This window comes from Pocillopora damicornis, chromosome 3, assembly GCF_964200805.1.
Source record: "Pocillopora damicornis chromosome 3, jaPocDami1.2, whole genome shotgun sequence".
NCBI lineage: Eukaryota > Metazoa > Cnidaria > Anthozoa > Scleractinia > Pocilloporidae > Pocillopora > Pocillopora damicornis.
In genome coordinates this window covers 20401190-20427623 of record NC_142672.1, presented here as the reverse complement: position 1 = coordinate 20427623, position 26434 = coordinate 20401190, and the positions used below count along the sequence as shown (strand labels likewise).

General features: G+C 38.7%; 1 protein-coding gene across 1 annotated transcript; it reads right to left on the bottom strand.

Moving 5' to 3' along the window:
• Window positions 1-4937: 4937 nt before the first annotated feature.
• LOC149048755 (uncharacterized) lies at window positions 4938-10099 on the bottom strand. The gene is made up of 4 exons (XM_089199544.1): window positions 10060-10099; window positions 8927-9250; window positions 5703-5951; window positions 4938-5056 (listed from the first exon to the last, which is right to left on the bottom strand). Exons 1-4 carry the CDS (start codon window positions 10088-10090, stop codon window positions 4938-4940), a joined length of 723 nt encoding a protein of 240 aa, XP_089055670.1. The 5' UTR covers window positions 10091-10099.
• Between the last annotated feature and the right edge of the window lie 16335 nt (window positions 10100-26434).

Genomic DNA, 26434 nt, shown 5'->3' with positions numbered 1-26434 from the left:
AAAATCAGGGCTTCAACGGGATTCGAACCCGTGACGGGTTCGAATCCCGTGACGGGTTCGAATCCCGTTGAAGCCCTGATTTTTTTCAGGCTTCTTCTTTCCAATTGCTTAAATTGGAAAATTTACTGCGATGATCACATTTCACTTTCATCTACAACCGCAGTACAAATATGAATTATTTCATATAAAACTTCACATCATTTCACTGCACGGGAAGATATGAAGTCAATAAATTGACCTCGCTCCCAATGTGTGGCTTCATAGCTCAGTTGGTAGAGCATCGCACCGGTATCGCGGAGGTCACGGGTTCGAATCCCGTTGAAGCCCTGATTTTTTTCAGGCTTCTTCTTTCCAATTGCTTAAATTGGAAAATTTACTGCGATGATCACATTTCACTTTCATCTACAACCGCAGTACAAATATGAATTATTTCATATAAAACTTCACACTTTCACTCTTGTTCAGCAACTCGAGTTCTTCCTGGAAATTGAACTTCTGGAACTTCTGTACACTCTTGAGGATCTCTAGTTCTGTGAGGTCCATCTCGTCAACGGTGACTAAAGGCAAAGAGCTGGAAGGGACAGATTCAACCGACTTTGCTGGTTTCTCGCGCTTCACCAAGCTTCGCAAGTTTTCAAGGTATCGTAACAGCCACGAGGCGATGTCGGAAACTCGACCAAAGGGTAAACAGACTCAAATATCGACAGCAAGAAGAGCTTGCCGACTGCTGTCACTTCTAGATCCCCTTCTGGGAAAGTAACGAGCGACGAAGGGTCCTAGGGCTAATCTTCTTACGGCTTCCATAAGAACTCCAGCCGCATTAGCCATCTTTGGCAAATTATCAAGGCTTTGGCGGTCGTCCCTCTTGACGCATAATCACCGGGGGTCACTGCACCTTATACCTAGCGCAACTGATGAGGAGTTGAACCATCTCGTACCATTGCGATTCAGTTCGCAACGAACGAGTGAAAACGCGTACTCTCATTCTTCACATAACGAAGACCTGACATGCTGTCTGTCCAAAACACGGAATCAACATTCAGTGGCATATCTAACTCTCTCTTAAACATCTTTTCCTAGCGTACAAAAACGGTCGCGGCTGAGAGTTCTAAGCGTGGAACCGAAACGGCTTTCAAGGGCGCAAGACGCAATTTGGAAAGAGCAATGAACTTTGCCTTTATCGTTGACCAAGCGAAGGTAGGACGCTAAGCCGAAGGCAGCCTCAGAAGCATCCGAGAAGTGATGAAGTTGACTTGATTTGACATAACCAAAATCCACTGGCTTCAAACGGCGACTTACCGTAAAATTTGAGAGCTCTGAAAGATTCGCTAACCAACTCTCCCAACGTGACCTGTACTCATCTGGGATCTCATCATCCCACCCTAACTTCATGCGACACAGGTCTTGAAGAATTTCTTTTGCAGTGAGAACGAAGAACGCGAGGAAACCTGAGGGATCAGAGGTACTACTGGCCGCGGACAGGATACAGACTTTATACGGGCTCCATTGCACTCTAAAACCTCGCTGAACAGGCCATTCGTACTTGCGTGCGTCAATGTTATTGATGTCCTTTGATCGCTCCAACTCAGGAATGGTTTCAAGGAAGTTACGGCTGTTGCTGATCCATGTGGTTATCTTAAGAAAACCACGTGAAAGTAGGACTCGTAAACTGTAAGCGTGCTGAATAGCGTCGGAAGGGAGGGACTTTAAACAGTCGTCCACATAGAAATAATTTTTAACAGTGTTAATGACGCTTGGAGGAAAGCTACGCTGATTATCTTCTGCTGTCTTTCAGAGTGCCGAATTCGTGCAAGTCGGTCACGAAACGGCTCTGAAGTGGTATACACCAATTTGGAGTTCTCACATTTCATGCGCCCAGTCGTCGTCTTCCCACCAAAGAAACCGTAGAAAGGAAACGTCGCAGTCTCAAACTATGACTTGGTAAAACATTGATTCTATGTCTGCCATCACTGCTACCCTGTCTGCGCGAAATCTTAAAAGAATTCTCACAAGTGAGTTACTTAGGTCTGGACTCTTGTAGAACATGTCGTTGAGAGACTTGCCCATAAATTTGGCCAAGCAATTTTCTCCGGTTTGTGGGGATGATATACCCTATGATGGTTATGTACCAAGCTCTATCTTGTTCGAGGTTACTCTGATCAGGGTTAACTTTACATGCTTAATCCTAAGGCACAATGTCTTCCATGAAGGCTTTGTAACCTTCCAACAACCTGGGCTCTCTCTCTCTCAAGTTTACTTTACAATCAGTTTGCGTGCTGCGTAGCCTGACAGGAAACGGGATTCGCACCGGGTGCTTGTACCTCGCGAGACTGCAAACTTTGTTCTCGATAATTACGAGCGCCTGGTGCACTTGCGTCTGGCAGGCCTGTCTCGCTAGGGAAACATTCACATCCATCTACTTGCGTTAGAAAACTGAGATTTTCAAGATTTTTTAGGGCTGTCTTGCCACCACATGACCGCTGACCAGTCGCTGGTTTAACGCTGTCAGAAATCCTGCCAAAGACTGGATTGTTTACTATGCTAGCCTCCAGATCAACAAAAGCAGTGAGGTCGCTGAAGTCCATAGGCTTTGGCCGTAACTCCATAATGTCGTTGGCTATACGACGCCATCTCTCTCTCGAATTGTAAGGAAGTTTGAGGACTAACTTTGAATGTTTCCCGGCTGATCGAACTTTAAGCTTTATCGGCCTCCCGTGGGAATGCCTTTACAGCTTTCCGAAAAGATCGGAAAGCGTTGTTAAGCCACACCATCTTCAGCTCTTATGTTTGGCCACTCTAAATCTTTTGTCTCGTAAGCGAATGCTATGCAGTATTCATTACCAGACTTCTTTCTTAGGAGCAGGCAGGTCTCATTGTAACCTTCATCCGGTGGTGGGTGGTGACAGGATCGTACAAGTTCTTGAACATCTCTAGCTGTGAACTGTTCCAGGTAGTACAGCCTGTCGGTACTGCTAAATGTTCTGGACTCAATTAAATTCTCGTAAGCTCGAGCGAAGTTGTGGCAACCAATGGGATTTTCGTCAAAGACAGGAACACGAAGTTGTGGAAGTTTGCTTCTATTCTGGTTCAGCGCCAGCAGCTCAACTATCCTGTTGTGTTGAAGGTGAAGGGCGGTCTGTTGTCGTTGTAATTCGATGGTCTCTCTCCTCAAATCTTCATTGGCTGTGGGCGCATGAATATTATGAAGGCACGTAGAATAAAATTACAAGGATCGCCCTGCGCTGAATATGGACCTCCTTCCTGGATAGCCCTATATGCGCGGAAGAGAACAGCGGAATCCTCGTCATTGAACCTCGGTTCCAATTTGACTGGCTGTAGCTGCGGTAAAAATGGGGTGGTCAATTCAGCGAGGGCTCTCTCCTTTGCTGATGTCTTCGCCATTTCAGCCTCCAACTTTAAGCGAGACTCTTCCTGTTTCAGACGAAACCTTCTCCTCGAGAGCTTGACGTTTTTCAAACATGGTGAATTCGGCCTTCAATACGGCGACTTTAGCTCTCGCAATTGCGACTGATGAGGCGCGGCTGCAACGCGAACTTGCTTGACTTGAGAGTTTGAAACCTTAGAAGCATTAAAGGCTGTTGATGCCTTTGCCTTTCAAGGTAAAGCTGTTACTTAGCGATGCCATCCTCGTCCATAATCTCGCTGCTATAATCGTGATGAGCTTCTCGGAGTCTTTGGAAAGCGTTATCCACATGAATAAGCTTCTCTTTCAATTCTTGAAGGTTCCGGTCATCAGGTATCAAACCAATAATTTTGTTCGATTTCGCGGTAACGGCGGATGCGTAAACTTATCTCGAATTTTTCGTCAAGCAAATTATTTCCAACTTAACGGCTTCCAAGTCCAACATACGGTTCGGTTGTTGCACACGAGCACCGACCGTCGACCAATTGGCTCTGTAAACTGACCAATCCTGTTACTCATGATGGAACGGCGTGACCCGCATCAATTTTTAACGATGAAACTGCACTACGCGAAATTTGTGGCCACGAAAAAAACAATTCCACGTCATGTAGAAATAAATACAATCCAGGTTAATTTCTCAATAGAGTAAATGACGTAAGTGGAACCAATATAACAAACAATTACAAAAGTTGCACAATATGCGATATAAAGAAATAACAAACAAAACGACGGAAAGGGGAATATAGAACACTTACACTGTTACGGCCACAGAAAAGACCAAGATTGATACTGAGATTGCGAAACTGCTACGGCCGAAAAAAAAGAAAAGGAAAGGACGAGCGAAAACGGCGGTACATCACTGAACTGCGCTTACCGCTAAAAACGAGAAAACAGGTATATTACTGCCATATGTAGATCGATAAATTGTGCGAAGTGGCAATAAGGTGGCAATAAATAACAAAAAGCTGCTAATGAAACAACAAGTACAAACTTTCGTTAGTTACGGGGTGAAAAGACTTAAATAACGAACTTAAAACACGCAAAGAATCCAACACGAAAAAATGTCGCACTTAGAACTTAGACTTTGGTTAACCCTATGAAGCAAATCCCTCATTTTCCACTTTGTTCTTATACTAAAAGCTGGACTTTAACGCGCACGGCTTAGGTCCTGCGCTTCATTCTTGGGCCAATCTCTCTCTTTAATTATTTTAAGTTCACATCCTTTCTTGTAGATTCTAGGCGGATACGGCTAATCCTGTATAGAACATTGTGCTCCTTAAGAATTCCCACAACTCGTCTATCAGCGTGGTACATCACACATTGTCCGGGGGTTGTCCTAATTGATCTGAATTCTTTAATAACATAAAAGGACTTCATTTGAGAATAAGGCCTTAATTGGGGAATTAGACCTACTATAGCATGAGTGGAATTCCTCTACGAATAAGGCTCTTAGTGGAGAATCAGTCCTCTAGACCAATTTTTTTTCTTGGTGGTTGAAACTGTTTAGTGGTACTCACAATTTTGACATGGCAAGTGGAAATTTCCATGGCATTGAATTAAGTTCTTTTCCACCACAATTCACACTAATGATAGTTTGGTAGGAAAAGTCACATTCACAGGGGTCTGGGCACTCTAAAATGAGGAAAAGAAAATTGTAAGATGATTGGCCTTTAAAATTCGTCATCAAAGGCTTCAAATTTGAAAGGGTTAAGTCAGTTGTTTTGGCAACGAAGAATATTTCATTTGGATCGGACATAACGGCCAAATCACAGTTACCAAGATTAGACGAAAACTTCAGAGTTACGATGTAAAAATTACCCATAAATAAGAACGGGGATGGTTCAAAAACTGATCATGAATCAAAGATGAAAAATGGATCGAAAACACGAACTTCAGGTAAACTGTATGCAGGCGCCAAAATTGACAAACTGTGGCATAGTAACTTCGATTGGAATAGAAATAAGTAGGTTTGGGCGTATAAATGTGAGAATATCCTTTGCTTCTAATCATTTACGCTGTCCCTTTTCAGAAGATAACTACCTTTCAGAAGATACCTTACCAGTAATAATCATTTAATACTAGAAATAGCATATAAGTTAAATTAAAGGAATATAGAAAGATAACTTTTGAAAGGTTAAATAACATTCAACAAGCAAAGTGAAACAACAATCGCTTTTCTGGATGGTTAGAATTTTGAGCAGATAAAAATTACAGGTTTAGACAATCCAAACATGCATGAAAAGTACTGATATACTTCAGTAAAACAATGATAACTCACCTTCAATTCTGAGGCTGATGTTCCTTTTTAATACCTCTCCATCTTTTCTTACCTCGCAGCTGTAGTTCACGTTTTTTTTCGAAGTTATATTGAGCTGAAATGTTATGCTGGTACTATTTTGAACAGCGACACCATCTTTTCTCCATACAATGCATGGAGCCGGCGCACCTTTTACCGGGCACCACAGGTTAGAGGTTCTGTTCAAAAATACATACTGCGGGTTTGGAACTAGGTCCATCGTAGGATTGGCTATATTAGATTTCAAAGAAAAAAAGAAAGTAATTGTTGAAATGACTACAGTGCATGTATACAGAACAACTAAATATTAGACACAGCATGAGAGGATAACCCATTTTACATCCACATCGAAAAATATCATTCTAATCCTGACACGATTCAATGTTCAGGCAAAAGCAACATATGAATTATATTTGTATCCTTCTCCACCTTTCACTGTCTCCGCCTGTCTGTCTGCGTCATTGAAAGATACGGTAGACCCTCCTGTGCCAATACTTTTTAATTTTGGTTTTCATGATAAACTTGGCATTATTGTTTCAATTATACTTTCCAATGAACGCATGAGGGTCTGGATGGAAGGGGGGACAAATGTCAGTTTTCAGTTAAAATTTCGGCCATTTATCAGTTCTCAGCTAACTTTTAGGCCATTTGTCAGTTGTCAGTTAAATGACTGTTGATAATTAACTTGGTGAGTTAATTATTACTTTCCGACCCTATTTTGGGCTAAAAAGTCATATATAGCGTAAACTCGAAAATCAAGTCAAAAATTGACACAATAAGGACTCTTTTTTCTCAATTCTGGAATGAAATAATTCCAAGTGACTGTCAACCTTTGTTTGAAGTGTGTTTAAATAATTTACATCTCTTCTGCAGGCAAACTCCTGTTTGCCCGTGCTGAAAATTGAAACATTCCTTTTCAACCACTTAGCCGGTCGAAATGTTGGAAAGTTTTTGTTCGTTCCCTAATCCCGCCAACAAGTCCACTTTGGCGGAATCATGTTACTTAGTGTAGACGGCGGTGGTAAGGCCCCTGCCTTGTCCTTGGTAGTTTCCTTCCGAGCTGTCCTTTGCATCAGCGGACGATACTCCTCCGCAAATTCTTTTAGAGCACTTTCAGTCGCGGGGTTGATCTATTCTGAGGGTTGACATTTTTAAAGTTGACATTGCAAACTCCTTGCTGGTCTGAGGGACAGGATAGTAGGATTTCCCATGAGTAAAATACTTGGCTGCCCATTTTGTTACTCTCTTCAACGACTCCTTGATAATTATTCCAAAGTCTTGGGAATACTGCAATGTGGTGAAGGTCTCATGCTTAAAATGGGAAACTGCGTGTGGATTCACCACAACTGTCGTGAGTAATGTGCTAATGTGCTAATGTGCTATTATGTTAATTGAAGCTACGCTTTTGTACAGGCGGCGCATTCCTTCTTGAGAATAAAGGTAAAGACAGACCGGCGCGGACTCGCCATTTAGCTTTTGTGGTCGCGTCGCATTATCGCCTTCTCATTATAAATTTTTGCTCTCGCAAGCATGTCTTTAAGGGATTTCTCATTTGTAAGAGGTGATCGGAGGTTTTATAAAAATTGTTTTCAGCGAGGGCTGTTTTTGTATGAGACTCTAATGTTCCATCAATATTTGTTTTAAAAGTTTAACTGCCGGGTGGCACATTGTGACAAAAGGCAATAAACGTTCGTGACCTTTTGACTTGTGTGTGTGTGTGCGTGTGCGTGTGTGCGTGTGTGTGTGTGTGTGTGTGTGTGTGTGTGTAGAGGCCGATTGTCCAAAGGCAAAGCTGACCCCAGTCAGAGACCTTTCTACGATGTTTTCTGAGTGCCCACTTGTTTTGAGGCGTTGTTTGAATTTAAAACCTTCAAACCCTTTTTTTCCCGAAGAGTTAGTTCTAAACAATCTTATTGCTTCGCCTTTAATGAAACCATATTTTACGCCTGGTGGGTGGCACGAGCCGAACTGCGTAAATTGGAAGGTCTCAGTCGGCTTGTAATGGGTTTTAGTGGGTTTGGTCATCATACATTACATTAAAGACAATCATTTGATGGTCCTAGTTTTCGTCATTGCGACGATAGTCTGGCGTCTTTGGTGGTGAGATTTCGTCTTCTTCATCAAGACTTGATGTAAAGTATTCCACCAGAGAGTTGCCAAAAGCAGACATTTGCAACTGTTGTAACTGTTTATGGTGGCTACAACAGCAACGACGGTTTCGACTCTTCACGAGTCTCTTCAGTTGTTGATTAAAGATATTGTTGCAATAGCAAAGTCTTTCGGTGGAAGGTAGAGTAGTGTTCTCAGTTCCGTTCCCGAGTGGAAATTGCTTCTGTGACCTTTTTATACGTAGATCGTTAGGCTTGAGGATCGATTTTGTATTATTCCTATTTTTCCTTTGTATTGGTTAGGGAACCAATCAGGTACACGCGATTTCAATCCTACCCGATCTGAGGGTGAGATTGTGTTTCTGCTGCATAATTCGAGGTCACTTTAGCTACGTCATTCATAATCTACATAAAACATACTCTACAAGAAATCAAGAATCAGAAAGTTCTGAGCGCTTACAAATCGGTATCTATAGTCGTTCTATACCGACCACAGAGCAGGCTAATACCAACCCCTCAGGATTGAAATTATGCAGAAATTTCATTTGTGCGATCAGATTTGAAATGCGATTATTTCGCTATAGGAACCAGTGTCATTTCAAATTGTCGCACCCTTTCGGTTTACGATTAGATCGTTTACGACTAGATCGGTTTACGATTTACGTCAAAACGAAATAATTTTTGCCGAATAGTGCATTCCATACATTTTCCATTGATATATAGTGTTTGATGATTATGCTTCAAAGAGCGCATAAAAATTTCATTTTGCGAAGGACACCCGCGAAGGTCTACCGTGTCATTAACTTGGTAGTAATTACTTCTACAAAATAAAAAGTGTAGGCGAAGTTACAACTGCTCAATACAGTTTGACCTACAATGACAAACTAGTTGTTTCTGGAAAAACCGAACACAGACTTCCCATAAATATGTGTGTGAGTGTGTACCTTTTGTTTTTTCATCAAAAGGTGTCTCTCTCTGATGAGAATAGGAGAGGTGTATATGTTTGATATAAATTTACAAATTTGCAACGTTTTTGAAAACGAAAATATTCGTTTCATATTATTGCTTAAGATAAATATGTAGAAAGGAACTCCATGCCTGTTTTATTGTTGGATCTGCCAGTATAGAACGCAGTAAAATCATAGTGCCGTTTCCCAATAAATTTCAACCACATGTATCGTCCACTGGATCGCACCACTCCAACTTCGTACTCTCTACAGAATTCACCAAGAAAATTGGCCAACTGATTATTGCCATCACGAATTTCAAGTTTAAAATCAAATAGGCATAGCAGTGGCCACTCGCCGCGCATGGTAAAGTTTAATTCTACATAATGCCCTTGTGGAACTGAGAGAATTTGTTCTTCGTCAAACTCTTGGACTTGTTCCCATCCCTGTGCTTGCTTATGATACTCTAACAAACCTGCAATAAATGCAACAAGTCAATTACTCTGGTTGCAAAAAACAATCAATGGTTATTATAGAGAAATTATAAATGATACATAAGGACCAAGAAAAAGGAAGAATGTGGTGGTACAAAAAACAGTGGCTTGCATAAAAGCTGAGTTCTGTCTTGCAAGTACAATTACTCCATTTATTAGATTTTAGACGAGTGGGCAAATCTTACGTAAAAATATACTTAGAGGTTATCCCAAAATGAGCAGTTTCGTTCACAGAAACAAAATAATCAAAAATTAAATGAAAAAATAAGCACAGACGTTCTGTGAAGTATCTAGCTCAATACGCAACAGAAATTTTCGGTCAGGGCTGGGGCTCACCAACGTGGGCTATAGCTATTACACTAAAGAGTTTCCGATTCCAAATGAAAAATTGCTTCCAATTTAGAATTAAGACTATAAGCCTAGTTTCCTTGTCAAAAATTTGTATCAAGATAGGGAAAAGTTGGTTATTTACTGGTTTTCAAGTATATTTCATTGGAATTGTTTTATTGAATTTTAATCTAAATAAATTTTGTTAAACTTGTTGACGTTTGGACATCTTCTAACAAACAATGCACTCATTTCACATGCCTAATTAAAGTTGCATGAAACAATCATCTTTGAGAGATAATGATCTCTTGCTTATCTTTCAGCAGGAGCGATCTTCGTTCATCCCCTTTGATTGCCTCCTTTGACGGATACTCCTCTTATTACCCTACCCCTCTCCATTAGAAAAAAAATTAAAACAGCTTAAAATTTTTAATTAATGGTCGTAAACAGCAGAGGTGCTTACAGAAAACAAGAAGGAAACTCCACTTGGCCATTGAGGATACCATCACAATGTTGTGTGCTAAGGAAGTAAAGTTGATATGTCAGTTTTTCCTTCTGATTTTTAATTTACATGTCTATCCTTTCAGTAGACATCGTTGCCAACGTAAATTTGAAATTTATTTACTTACAAGTTGTATGTATACTTTTTTAGAACCCGTTTACTAGTTCTATCCAAGTACAAAAAGTGTTAGTCGATTTGCTTCCATCAGTCCCAAAGTAATCGGTATCCATCGAAGATGATGATTAGGCCTTTGGTTTTCCTTTCTCTATGAATAATATCACAATTATTTGCTCTCGATCAGTGGACAATTCTGTCCGTTTCATTGTTAGTTTTTGGGGCGCTGTCGTCGATTGACTTCGCACGTTGACGTTTTTCTTTATTCTCATCAGACGCCAGTTTAAACGCTCTAATACTGGAAGCAGAAGCGATATGTTGACTTATCTCAGAACCACCTCAACATTCATTGTAAGCTTAGATCAAGCCAACAGAGATTTGTAAATATTATTCAGATAAACTCAGTGACATGCAACAACTGCTTTTTACTTAAATAGAAAATAATGTTTACGTATGCTTTTATCCTGGACGAATTGATTGAAATTTGTTTTCTATAAACCATTTTTTCACCTGAGTTTTGGAAATCATTCCCAGTTTGAGAACTAACTCTAAGAAATGTGTATTAAAAAAAAAATGCCGAATCTCTTGTTCAGTCCATTACGTAGTTTGGGACCAAGATTGAAAACAACAAGATCCTTTATTACACGGTTTATTCAGGATTTTCCATGAATGATGAATCTCGATACCTGTTTCCTTGAAAAAGTGTTGATACGTTGAAAAAGTTAACTCTTCTTATGCTGAAAAAAGAATACCCGTAACCTTAAAATACAAGTATAATTTAGAATCCAGTCTTTCTTGCGTCTTCCATCTTTGAAAAAATTATTTAGCATATCGCTTAAGTCTTCTTCTTAGCATTAAGTTGATCTCAAGTGGACAACAAAAAATTGAAATTGGTATAATGTATTTCATTAATTACAAAGCCCGATGTCATCTTATATCAGCTTTAAAAAATATATTAATTCTTGGAACCCATATTACTGATGTATGACTTTTCTGCATTCAGAATTTAAATAAAAATTGAATTCGAATATCGTTTTTTTTTTAAGCTTTCATTCTCTTATGATAGCGGAGAAAAAAGTCACTATCTATGGTCAGCAAAAAGAAAAATCTAAGGGTAGACTTAGAATACAAAAATAGGAACACGAAATAAAAAGAAAAAATAATTGAAAGAGCTTTATAAATGAGAATTTTTTTGCATTTTTTTGACGAGTGGAGTAATATATATATATCTAAGGAAGCCATCTGTGAAATAAGTTAAAAGCTTGTATTCACGTAATAAGAAACAATTTTTATATTAACTTCATCTACATAAAGTCGGCCATTTTTTAATGAAATTTTCTAATAAAAGTCATCGTTTCCTTTTATTTTGATCAAAGACAGATGACAAAAGCTAGTTCCTCTTCGTTTTGCTCTTACGATTCGTGTATTTTTTATATATACAACCTCAAACATATGTACGAAGTCTTTATAGAGTGGATAATTACTCTTCTTTTCCTTCCTTAGCCAAAATATCCAGGAAAATGATTAGAGGCTATTCAAAGTATCTCGATAAGTTCATATTGTCAGGTTTATATTACACAGTCCATCAACACGCACCCAAAATGGATCAGTCTCTCAATTCTTCCCTCAGCCAGTTAATAGCTTACCATTACTTTCTCATTTTTTCAGTTCGTGAACGGGGGGTATTTTACAATTTTGCGATCTGATTAGTTCTGGGAATTCTAGCGATATTCTCCCATCCGCACCACCCCCCCCCCCTTATTTTATGAAAACGAAGAAAAAAGTCATTATCTATGGTCAGCAAAAAGCAACAAGAAAGAGTAATAAACACGTAGTAAAATTTCACGCTAGACTAAGAATACAAAAAAATCGAAAGAGCTTTACGAATGGGATTCTTTTTGCACTGTCTTAACGTGTGGAGTAATATATGTATCTAAGGAAGCCATTTGTGAAATAAGTTAAATGCTTGTATTCACATAATAAGAAACCAATTTTTATAATAACTTCATCTACACAGAGTCGGCCATTTTTTTAATTAAAACGTTTGAATAAAAATCATTGTTTCCTTTTTATTTTGATCAAAGACAGGTGACAAAAGCTAGTTCTTCTATGTTTTCTTGTCATGATTCTGGTCTTCTTTCATATACAACCTTAAGTATGTGAACGAGTTCATATTGTCAGGTTTAAATAACACAGTTCATCAGCACCCACCCAAAATGGATCAGTCTCTCAATTCTTACTAAGCGACTACCTAACGACAAGATGAATCGTTGTTAGACTTATTGCTAATTCATGGCGACCGATAATAATATTCCATACTATATTTGGTGCTTTTCATCCTCTTAACAAGAAATACAACGGTGATTTTTTTATTCCTTTTGAAGCGCTGAACACAACCTCATCGTTGCGCAAAATAAACATTATGTTTATGCATTTTTAATGTCACGAAGAGAGAATCTACAAAATTGTATGAATTTTCCTTCCTACAACGAAACTCATCTTCGTTTCTGTTGTGGTGTTTTCCAATCTCCTCAGCAAGAATGTAGATGATACATCTGAAGTTTTGGGGCAAAAAAAATTGAAATCCTCGCGCTGTGAATAGTTATCCTTTTATCCGTCACTCAGCTGATAATTTTACAAGCTGCCTGCTTCTTGTTTTGTGCTCTGATGTCATTTGACTTTTCCATTTGATGAAGTTGATCGTTTGCCAAAAATCCTCACAACATTTTTGTTGACAATATAACGATGTTCATGGAGGGAAATGAGATTTCGATGAATTAAAGAAACATTGTTATGAATTGATTCAAGTTTACTCATTTTGTTGTGTATTGGTTTTGGCAAGGCGTAAAATGCACAGCTAGAGCATAACTCACAGATACTATGGCTAAAAACTGAAAGGAATCAAGTTGATTTTGCAATAGAGAAATACTTTAGACATATCAGGAACTGTATTGTGGTAAAGCACGTAGTATGTTCATAAACAGATCGACATCTGTACTGACTGTGTATATGTAGTTATCTTGCGATAAAACCGAACTGTTAACCGCCTTTACATAAAATGAGCTCGTAGTAGAATAACGAGGTTCCTCATTGTTTTAAAATTTATCTGTGATTCGGAAACCGTTCGATCTTTTTGGCAAGAGAACGCCCATTGCTCTTTAAACGATTAAAAAAATTTAAAAGCATTTTTAATCTTTATATGCAGAAAAGCTGGAGAAATGTTAGATTTGCAATTTTGCGGGCTAAGCGGTCTCGTTATTCTCACAGCCAATCTGCTTAAGTATCTACATGTGTTGAAGATAGAAGGAGAAATTGCGCTTTTATTACTCTACTGCATTAATTGTTACAAGGCACATCCTCGAAGAACTCACAGAAAAAAAGATTTGTACGCATTGTGCGCTTACTATGTCAAATAAAAAGAATAATTAATTCAGCATATATTTTCTCCTTCCTGTGTTGTTTTTCAGTTTCTTATCAGGACATAGATTTTTGAACAAGGCTTTTGCGACGACTCGACAAAATTGAAGAGTAGCAAACTTTTCTCTTTTTTCTAAAGATTACGTCCGTTACTCTGAGAATATACCTGTTTATCGTTTGCAAAGTTACTGTTTCGTGTCTTTTTTCTCAGATGTCATTTGACTTTCAAATTTACGTTTGAACAACTTACGAGGAATATGTTTCCTTTTCGGTAAAATTCTCATCTCTATTGTAAAATACCATCAGAAAACAAAAACTCTTTTTTATTATTCTGAAGGCAATACTTTTATTTGCGTTTGTCGAAAAATTTGGACTCGATCTATGTTGTACAATTTCCTTAATTCTCAACATCATTCTCTTTGAAAATGAACCGATATTAGTAAGGAGAAATTTGATTCTGAGAGATTATATAAAGTGTTATGTAAACAAAATATCTACTTTTCACTCTTTTCGTGTCCTTTGTTTCTCAGGAAACGCGGAAAATGAACTTAACGATAACATAAAAATCACAAAAACAAAGAAAGAAAAACTAAAATGATCGAATTACAGAACTATAAGTCTGGGAGCTACAATAGTTTAGAATGAATATTGTGGTAGCAAACATAACAAAAATAATTTCATCGATAGGATTGCCATCTGTCGACACCTAGGAAGCTAATTTCCTATCAAACAAATACCCACTTCTTTCAAATCTAACTTTTGTACCGTATAATGAGCGAGAGAGATAAATTAAACTGTTATGATATAACAACAGAAAGAAACGAAGCTTTTTCGTTTAGTACCTGAATGTTGATTTTTCCCTTTACTCCGTAAGAATCTGATCGCATTTATCCGCATAAGCAGAAGAAAATTAATTCATACAGAGGTAAAGGATTTTAAAGCTGTTTTAACTGTTGTTTTTAATGAATTGAGAGTTATAGGCAGACAAAAATTTCCATCACGAAATTTTTTCAAGTCCACCTCCACCTCAAAAGAGAAATTAAAATAAGATTTATTTCTTTTTCTTTTTTTTTTCCCTTTTCTTTCTGAGCAGTTTTAATAACTAGTTCATGTTCATGTTGTAATGAACTAAAAACCGTTTTTTTCCCTTTTAATCCCAAAGAGGAACTGAAGAAATTATGACGTGACTAACTTGACTATTCACCGGAACCAACGTTTTTATCATTTTCGTATCAGTATTTTTCAAATTCTCTTTGCGCTAAATATTTTTTCCATTTTCATGAACACCGACTTACTTTTTTGAGCCGGGAATTCCAAAACTACGTCTTTCATCGTAAATGGATTTTCTTTTTTTCTTTCATCGACTTCTCGAAAACGATAACTTTATTTCGCCATGTAATGTCCCTGGATTGAAAATGACATGTCAGTGGAAAGATAAGTGTGTTCTTCACCGACTAGTAGGTCCTTATAAGATACATCTCCACTAAAGGGCAGTATTTTCAAGTCCAAGGTCGGAATATTTCACCGTACGGATCTTCTCTTAGTCGGTAGCCTGCGTTGCTGGCGTTCTGCGATTTTGAGGGCAGAGAGAAAAAAAATCGTAGACCGCCAGCAACGCAGACTATTCAGCCGGATAATAGCTGACCATTACTTTCTCTTTTATTTTCCAGTTCGTGAACGGGCGGTATTTTACAATTCTGTGTTCTGATTGGTTCTAGGAGCGGGCGATATTCTCCCATCCGCAATCCCCCCCCTCCCTACCCTACACGCACACGCACACGCACACGCACACGCACACGCACACGCACACGCACACGAACGCACGCACGCACGCACCCACCCGCCCACTCTGACAACAGATAATAATCGGTCCCCTGTGATTTACCAAGCACGTTTCTATTGATCTATTGCTGGTCTATTCTAATTACACAGCATGCAGTTTGTTAAGACTGAGGAAGCCTCATACTGCCCAACACCAGTCAAATGATACAAGTGAGCAAACATTTGTTCAAAGCTGTCTAACATCTAACATTTTCTTACGCTGGTCTGCGTCAAAATGCGGGGAAAAAAACAAGTTATTCAACGCCATATCTTGAGAATCTACACAGGATTTATCGTAAAAAGCGTCATACGCCTGGTCGAGGTAATTGAACAGATTTGCGCAACTATAAGTCATAACTGTGTGGAGTTGATTGAAAGAAAGATATTTCCCAATGATAAATGCAATTGCATATGTATTGAGAAACTGCTCTAAAATTCGCGGTTAAAGAACCTAGAACTGAACGAAAGATTCATTTGATGAGATATTCTGAGATCCGTGAAGAGGACACTTCACCTCTATCAGAGATTTGAGAAACAATACCGCGTAAGTCGCAATAAACATATTATGGTAAGTTCGCTTTTTTTTTTTGGCATTTGAAAGAGTGCTATATAACTGCTAGATTTTTTCACGATATTCAACGTTCGTTTGGGATTATCTAAATTAGAAATGACTTGTAGGGTGTAGCTGAGAATTATGATGCCTTCACGTGTAACATGTACAAAATGCCGCACTCGGCCGATTCTCGACTCATCGACAGTATCCGGTTTTACTTTGCATACCTTGTAAGTTCTGGCTCTAACTAATTGTTGACTGACCACAACTGTTTGCAAGCTTATCATAATCTATCAATCCACAGAAAAATTACTTTAAAATAGTTTCTATTGATCGAACAAATATTCTAAATTTGCGTGTAAATACGTTGCTATGAGGCAAACCCAGTTCTTAATAATTTTTTAATATTTTTTGGGAATGAGCGGTAAAGAAATGGTATTAGCTTGTTGAGATTTCTTCTCCTTCTTGATAACTCATCTCCAGGTACAAAAGCGAAGACTTTTAAAGTTTGGCACGTCTCACGATGACCTTACGAACAAGGAAATTACCACTGTCAATCGTTGGCTTCCAAAGCCGTCTCGGCATTTACGCGAAATCGACCTCGCCTCATTCTACGGAGAGGAGCCCACTTTAAACTAATGGCTAAGTATGAAAAATTCTCAACGATTTGAGGCGAGACGAGTGATTGAGGACAACGGTATAGATCAAGAAATCCGAACATTCGACTCACCTCTTGCGAAAGAGTCCGTGAAAGTTAGAAGTGTTGGATTTGAGACAAATACAGACACCAACCTCCGAGAGCTGAAGAAAATCCTAAAGGAAAAAAAAAGGCTGCGGGTCAAGTGGCTGCTTAATCTTCATGGTGATTCAGGTTGGTGTAGAACAGTGTTTGTTTTTCTCTACACGTTCGCGCACAGACGGCTCAAGCTCCAGCTGTGAGATGATCATCTTGCGAAATAAAAGTCAAGGCGGAATTATAAGAGTTTGTATGGGCATATTTACGACCGCTCTTAGGAATAAAAAAATACAGTCAAATTCTCACACACCGTCACTTAGCACCCGTGGTTCTAAAACAATTTATTGATGCCAAGTTACGGTGTCCAAAGGAGGCAGGGTTAACAAGCTGGTTTTCAACCGTCATGTGTACTTAGGAAGTCCAGATGGCATCGGTTTCACGGGGAAGATGGAGTTTGTAGTGAATTGAAATGAAACCACGGTATATGTGCTTGAATTCTGAGTTGGATTTGTGGCCGCTCGGTCATTTTGACCTTGGAGTTTTCGCTTCTCGGATCGCGCGTTCGGAAATGGAGTGTGCAGCCTTGGGCTCTTCTCATGTTTTCTTTTGCACGTAGTAAACCCAGAAATGGATAACTCGCTAAAATGGGTTCTTTTCAACATGGTAAGCGGTCAGATAACAAGCGATGCACTGTGGAAGGAAGGTGAGGTATTTTTATTGAGAATATGACCGTATTTTTATATTCCTAAAAGCGGTCGTAAATATTCGCAAACTAACTCTTATAATTTCGCCATGATTCTTATTTCGTAGGATGATCATCTTACAGCTGGAGCTTGGTGGTTCGCGGAGCCTTGCGCAACAAGATCGATAAATTTAGCCAGTTCCTGGCAATAACTCGAGGACTTTCCAGGGAGCAGCCTGTAGACTGCTTTCCTTTCAGGGCTTCCATAGAACACAACGAAAGGCAAATGGGACAGAAAATGGTAAACAAACAAAGTAAGCCCAGCTTGAATAAGAAATAGGCACCGTTTGTTGCCCGTCTACACTTTTGGGTAAAGGAGCAAGAGAAGAAAAAAAAGGAAAGTTGAAGTATGTACAGCCGACGTTACCTTATTGGTGCTTAATCTCGCGATTTTGGCGAGAAGGTATTTCGCAGGGTTTTATTTTCGTGATATCGATAGGCAATTAACTGAAGGGGCATCAAATTTCTCAATTTAAGCGTTCTCGATTCAATTTCCTTTTTCCAAATTTTTCCAGCTTCTGGCAACTGTACGAAAGATATTCCATAAAATTTGTACGAATCTAGTGATTCAGATGAAGATGGTAGCTAGATTCTCTACTTCATATGCAAAATATTTGCAAATTTTAAAACGTCATTTCACGACAGGAGATACAAAACAGAACCTACCGAATAAGAACAGTTAATAATTTTTGCGTCTGTCGATACAGCGATACCTATGCTATGTATGTGTTGTTGTTATTACATGATCAATTTTTCTGTTATTTGAATTTTCCATAGGAGATGAATTTTTGCTTGTCTAAATATCGCGAGGATTCTTACTCGCGGGTCTTATATTTTGCGAAATTAAGTACCAATAATGTAGAGGGATAAAGAAAGCAAATGCACTGGCACAAATGTGCGTGGTTACGAGTGGGTTAAACGAAGGTGACAAAAAGCACTTCCTCGAATAGTTTTCCAAAATGCGCCGAAAAGCATGTTCATAATTTTCAGGGAAATGATTTCTTTGTACGAAGAGAATATCAAGTTGAATATCAGTTGATATTCTCTTGCTCTGGACACTTCCAAGATGATACATCACAATCACTGCTGTCTTCTGGCTCTGTCTTTTCAAAATTTGTTCCCAAAGGTCTATGTGCCATAATGGCTTCTCTGTAAGTCAAAATTTTCTTTCCAAAGTGCTATACTAACTTACGCATTAATTTTTATCGCCACAAACAGGGTTTGTTAACAAGAAGCCTTCACGCTACCCCATGGCTGACGATGACGTCGACAGGTGGCATCACTACATCCTGGAAACTACAGTCCACGCCAAGACGTTATTGTGTCGCATCCTGGTCACACCACGCGTATATTCGCACTTGATTCTGTATGGCCCCACAAAACTGGATGGTCCATGTTACTGGGACCTAGTGAATGTCGAGCATTACTGCTTGAAAAGCGTGTTGGGTTACGACGGCGAGGGGCGCCCTTTGGTAACTAAGTTTTGGCGGGAATCTGGTTTCATTGGTTTTTCTGTCCCAGGCACCGACTGGAGTGTGATACATGATGTCGGTAAGGGTTGTATAAAGTTTCAAAAGACATTTTTCGTGTAACATGTTTGAAGGAAAATGTCGGGGAGGTATGTTTTCCCGCCAATTGTAGCTATTTGAGAAAAGAAATAGATTCCCCTGTGTCGTCTACAATTCACCTGTCGTGATTCTGCTGCCGGCTGTTCTTTCTTTTTCAATAATGAAAATAAAGAGCTTGAGGGTAGTGCCCCTTGATTAGTAAGCAACAGATGTTCGATATCCGCCTAGTATCAATTTGGCACTAATTACCAGGTTAACAAACGAGGTCTAAATTTCTAGGGTTTCCGCCCAGGTTGTCTTCCGTAGGCCAAGGCACAGGTGTTCGATTCGCATTAGGCGCTATTCGATTAACAGTCGTAAAATCAAAAGGGAGCAAATCTCGACGGAAAGGAAAGATATCACAAGGGGCTAGTCAGATATCAAAGTAAAAAGAAGCAATCTTTCCATTGGCGAGAAAAGTTGAGAGATTAGTGTGCGATTTTTTCAGTTTTTCACTTGATTGGTTAAGAGCATGGACTAATCGGAAAGCAAAGAAATGCAAAACAGACGCAATCCGGGATCTCTTTCGACACTCAAAAAAAATTGCTCTTAAAACTAAACACGTTTTAAACATTTCAGAGTTCATCCACTCCGCGATCTCTTGTGCCACTTAGGGAGAAGTCAAAGACGCCGACCTTCTTGTCTTTTCCTGGGTTCACAACCGATCTGAAAAATTAAAATTCATCAGAAGCTTAAGTAGCATCGAAGAATTGAGACAGAGCCGCTTGCAACGAGCCATACGTGATACACTGAAGTAGCTTCTATTTGATTCAAAAGAAATGTGATCATTCGTTGTTCCGGACCGCTGATCACGTCGAGTGCCTGCACATACAACTGACGTGACACAGAGCTCGCCCCTTTTGGCGGGACGGCGAGACTCTTGAATAAATGAATCTCTTTTGTGATCTCTATAGTAGCTAGAGAATGAGTGGGAAATTGAATGAGATTCTCAGCTTACATGAATTCATTTCTCTCGTGGTCCTTATAATAGCTAAAGAATTAGTGGGAAATTGAATGAGAAAATGAAAGTTCTACCTGGTTAAGGGGTTATTTTAGCCGAGAAAATTTAATTTTAAATTGTAAAGGAAAATCTGTTTTTTTTTAATCTTGAGTATATGCTGTATTGTAGACGTCTATCGATATAAACAATTCAGACCAAAATTCCATCTTCATAGTGCGTAAAATTGGACCAATTATGACATTATCACATTGCACTCTCGCACAGTGCAATCACATGAATATCACGTGCTCATCATATAGGCTGAAACAAGGAGAGTAGCTCAGTCCTCGCCATTCGAACCTCTTCAGAGTATATTACCATTCGTGCTATTGGAGTCAATTTCTAACAACGGCCATGATTCGTTTATCGAAGTGGTATGAAATGATTCTGACCTAGTCTCAACCACATTCCGTCTTTCTCCAATCCGCCAGTCAATGCGTAAAGGCGTTGCATTCGACAATACGCGCCAACGAACCAAACTTGTACCCTGGTCCTCCAGATTCGTATGTAGGAAAAAAAGGGTGGCGCGAATCACAGGGCAGTAAAGATTTGATGCCTAGAATGGCTGGAAGAATACGATTAACTGGCGCGATTTCAGATGGGAATGGAAAAACTTGAGAGTCGACGATAGCGTACCCTGGTGTTCCACGGTCGTATCAAAGATGCGAACTAAAATGGAGTGAATGGTGGAGTTCAAAGTTTAGCTTGCCCCGTCAACGGAATTTATACAAAATATACCTGAGAGTTTGAAGATAATTTAAGTTCGAGCATATTTCAAAGGAATGTTGTATTTGTAATTACATTTACACAATGGTCTAACTGCAAAAGTGTACATTTACAAGGTGATTTGCATGAACACCCTCTATTGATTTATCTTTTATCGCTACGTTTCATCATATAAAATGACCAAGTGATGTAAATGTGCTCCGAATGAATTAAATTTGTGAGAGAACCTACTCGTGGCTTTTTGTTTTTGTCTCTTTTTTTTTTTGTTTCAGTCAGAGACTCTTGGTAAGAGGAGAGAAGAGTAAAAGAGAGCGAGCAAAACTCGGCGAGGTTCTGGGAAGGCTTGACACCTTCCTTCATCTTAGTTAGATTTTACTCTCACTCACCCCGCTTTTATGCTCGTCCTCAAAAATGATTTTCCTGTGTCGGGCTTTCAGAGGCAAGTTGTACCGCGTAATATGAGAAAGAATGTAGAATGGACGGGAAGATTTTTCGGTTTGCTTCTAGTGGGTTGTGCAGACCTTGGTTTTCGTAAAGTTAGTTTCACTTCGGTTTGTAGCTCGATTTACTCTGATTTAGCTCATGATTTCTTTCAAGTTTGGTCATAATTAGCTGAGTAGCTCTACATGCAGATATTGCTTTGAGTCATTCGATGAAAATATGAATTTGGACTTTAAATTCTTATCCCCTAATAAATTAAACCGCAACAGCAAATTATTGAATTTCTCCAAGTTATCTCAACGGTTGACAGGAACGAAATATCACAGGTAGTCACTGAGGACTCAAATTAATGACGAGTCAATACCCTGAAAGGCAGAACAAAGAGTGGTGCGAGATTTCTAAACCTATCACAGTGTAGTAAAGATTTCACATATGAGGTTTTTTGAATTACTTACTGTCACCCCCAGCCTCACCAGGAGGAAGTCTTTGGAAAGAAAATGCTAAGCTTAAAAATGTTTCTTAACCTCCCGGAAATATACAGTGGTGACCCCTCACATCGGGAACAACCAAAACCCCTCAAGACAGTCGCGTAAAGGAGATACATTATGGTGTCAAAAGAAAAGCTCAGTTTTTTGGGAAAAATTCAAACTGAATAATTCATTGAAACAAAAAGTTAAACATTAGGAGTAATTCAAGGCCATTTATCTACCCTCCCCCCGACCCCCCCGTGCGATCAAGGTTCGTTTAATCGTCTAAGACGAGAGATAAAGAAAAAAAGCAATATTGTATCAGTTCACTGGTCACAAGGTCATTGTGGCACATAATCCACACTGTGGATGAAGCTGAAGCGAGACTTAGAAACCTTTATAGCGTAAACTGAGAACGAACTCATGTGTAAGGTCTTAAAGATGTTTTATTGAAGTCTTCGTTCTACAGTAGATCTGGAACCCTTGTTTGTAACTCTGTGTGACTTCCCACAAAAAGCCACTTACACACTCAAGTTATTCTTACTGTAGAAGCCATGTTCATGATCACGTTTGAACAAAGTTATCAAAAAATACCACATACTACAATGAACTAGAATTCTCGATTTGAGTTAAAAAAATTAAGAAACGAGCTAAAAATTAGACTTAAAAACACTACCAAACATCTAAGTTAGTGGTATCACAGACCTTTTTTCTTTTTTCTTATTTTTCGATTTTCAGGGTAAAGTTAGTAATAATGACGAATTATGTAGAGACGTAAGCTTCAGCCATGACAGAGGTAACTAATGACTATAATGCACGCAAACGAGTTATGAAAACTCTAGGAAATGAGTTACTTAGATCGTTTGCGCCTTACAAAATCTCTAACAAATGAATTGTGACCCTGCGTATTTTCCTCTTATAATTTTAAACGCAGTCTGCATGCAAAGTACGCGTAAACTTGTTGCGGAAGTGAAATATTCAAATTGTTATTGTACCACTTCATATCCTATATCTGACTTGTTACTCGTTTCCACAACATCTTTCTGATATTTTTTTTAATGTAATTTGCACTCAAAACGTACGTAGTAACATAGTGAAAATAGACGTCACTCTACCTCTTAGCTATCATTATGCTCTCATACGAGTTATGAAAATTCTAGAAATGAGCTACTTAGGTCATTAAACATACTGTTAAATCTCTAATAAGTGACGTCTCATCCAGTAATTGTTTCTTTTTTTGTGATATTTTAACCGTTTTTCAACTACAGATACTAACGACATTAAGCAACTCGACACGTACTCTGAATACTCGCTGGACGAGTTGTGGTCAGTGAACTCTTCAGATTGTTGCTGTACTGCCTAATGTCTACCAGCTGAAATCTTAACCGTAAGTCTAAATTCTTTGATATAACATGACACCCAAAATTAACGTGACTTTAACTCCGTGTGACTTCAATACTTGCGGATGAGTTAAAAAATGTTAAGAAATGAACTATTTAGATTACCAGCGTACTATCTAAAGTCTAGTTAGTGGACGTCTTTGACCCGTACATTTGTCTACGTTTTTCTTGTCAAGTCTTGGATGATTTTTCGAGTTTAAACAAAATTTTAGAAATGAGCTATCCAAATGGTTGTTCTACTAATAAATATTGATAATTCTCATCTAAGTCCGTTAGTGTTCTATTGTTATTATCACGTTATTAACCTTCATTGCTCTTTTCTATATTAGAAACTCTAAAAGGAAGTTATTCAGTGACATCAAATCCCTCTCAACTACGAGTGAGCTCTGAAGAAGCTTAACAGTTTCCATGGAAAGGAGCTTAAAAATTACTTTTAAAACCAGTGAGGTATTCCTAATCAAAACATTTACTCAGTTATATTATGATTAATGCTGGAAAGATCAGCATGCAGACAAAAATGGCTTATCATACTAACAGCATAGCCAGCTTTTCGACTTGTCGTGGGCCTACACCCTGAGAAAGTTCAATTTTGTTTCAAAACTTGCAAAAGTTTTATGATAAACGTCAAGTGGGCGCAAAAAAAATATTTAGGCCAGGGGGTAGAGGACTGTATGCTGGCTACACCTCTGATATTGTTGTGTTCCGTCTTGAGCCATCAGACTCAACTGCGGTCTAAGAATTATGGTCTCTAGAAATACGTTAAAACTGACAGTGTCAGGTACATTTACATGTTATAACATGCCCCTTCCGAGTTCTCGTGGTTCAGTGATCTGGTGGCGAAATTACGGTGCGAAGGCGAAGCTACATGCGAAGCCGCTCTTATCGGTAAAGGTAATATAGTGCCGTGGTGGTGAAAATAACAAGAAAATTCTCGGAATTAATTTTAAGAGAGAGAAAACATTTTTGTAGACGAGAGGCGTCAGCTTAGTGATGGCGGCAAAGGCAAGAATAAAGCAGAACTGTTCGATTTATGCTAGAAAAATGCGGCAACGAAGCAAACAAACAAGTGAGGGCTAATTTCCATTTCCCAAGCCTAGCCTCAGTTTCTTCTACGTCATCAACCAACCGTTGTTTCTTTCTTGCTGATTCTAAGCGAGGGCTGACTGAAATTTGCGAAACGATCTAAACGAAACGGATTGCAAATCTGTTATTTGCGAAATGAATTCAAATCTGTTATTAGCAAAACGAAAAGCAGTAATATGGGAAAGAAAAATTTGCAATTTACGAAATGAGAATCTGTGCGGTAAACTCAACCGGCCGCAAAGGTTGGGTGGGTCAGCTTGACACTAGCGTATGATATTAACTATTATTAACATTTGAACCCCAGGCTAAACTTTTCTCTGATTTCCCTCCATCTTTGAAGATTTTTGTTGTAAATGAGAACAATGGCATGAGACGACTGTTTTGTTTTCCTGCTGAAAAGGAATGCGTGACGTTTCCAACTCAAGTAAAGTGTTTTGTCACGCATTTGAATTATGCGTCGTAAACGTTCAAATGAATATTTTGCAAAGTACACCACGAAGATTTTCCTTTCGCTCTTTCCGTAGTTGTTATTATTTGCTAGGTTACGTATGAAATCCACATTGGTAGTGAACTGACCGATTAATCCTTCCGGTTGGTGGCTAAGTTTTCTGCACTTCTTGTGTAGTTAATTACAGATTCCCATTTCAAAAGATACACATAATGAGCTCATTTCACAAATAACTGATTTCAATTTCGTTTCATAAACTACAGCAAGCCCTCGCTACGAATCAGCAAGACATAAAGCAATGGTTAAATGATGACATCAAAAACAACTACGGCAAGGCTGCATGCGGACGCCAAACGAGAGCTCTGGAATGTTAGAGAAGCTGCTCGTTCAAGAATTTAAAATTATTGGTACTGAAAATTTGCTGTCACTTGTTTGTAATTTCTCCTCCAACAGCTTTTTACGGTCTTTGGCAAGAAGAGGCTATTTTAATTTGCTCCATTGCCGCAGCTGTCTTGCATAAATAGAACAGTTCTCCTTTTTTCCCTTTGCCGCCATCAATTCACTGAATGCCTCTCAAACAAATAATCTTTCATTCTGCTCCATTGAATTTCCCTCATTTTCCCCAAATTTTACTACCGAGGCAATTAGATCTTTGTACCGACGACAGCGATTATGCACTTAGCCGTGTTCTTGCGCCGTAATTTCGGCGACTTCGCACTTAGCCTCGTTCTCGCGCCGTAATTTTGGAACAGGCTCAATGAACCGCGAGAACTCGGAAGTGGTCTATTGACAAAAAAAACAATCAAACAATCAAACAAACAAAAAACGGACAAAATAAAACAAAAAGAAGATGAACTGCCTCTACACACCCACTTAGAAATAGCGCAATATGCTCCACTCCAACTATACCTTGTTACCGTATCATCGTGATTAATTCAGACAACAATTCTAAAGAGTAATGTTAACATTAAATCTAAGAAAAAGAAATTAAGAACCAGACTTTTCTAGTTAAGATGTTATCATAGACAGAAAGTATTGATTAATATAATTACTTTTCTCCTTTTCTTTGTCATTTTTTTCTAGTTGGTCCATAGCCCTCACGGTCTCCATACTAATGCAATGTTTTTGGCTCTTGGAAACTGTCGGGGGCAATGGGAAAAACACACCAATCAATGAATGCAAAAGTTACTTATCAATTAGTTGTTTGTTTGATCTACTGACCCGTCAGTTAGTCAATCGGTATATATCAACAAAAGCAGAGAAAAACTGATTAGTTTGAAAATTTGTTGGTACCCTTTCTGACAACAATGAATGGAATGCCTGAAAACAATTCACAAGTGACTTTGAAAAAAGGCAAGCAGGATATGATAGCTAGAACAAATCAGACTTTCTTATTCATCTCCGATAACTTCAGTCATTGCAGTTGCAGCGGATGATATCTTAAATTTGAAATTGGTTTGAAATAGCAAGGGGCTAAAAACTTTAGGATAGAGTTACGCTATGAGGATGGCATCAAAAAAGTCACTTTTGATTCAAAATATAAATCGGGCTCAAGAAACTGATTGTTGAAGTAATCAGGAGTCAACTATATATACATATACACGGTAACGCACCAGAGATTTTCACCCGATGTCTCAAATATTACACTAATTCTATAAGATACATGTTAAAATCAAAACACAAGTTCTTTGAAGGGATTTGTTTTTCTGCATCCCTTTTTCCGCGGTATTCAATAATTAAGCAAACGTAATAGGCCCTTACCTTAGTTCGAAAACAAAGAA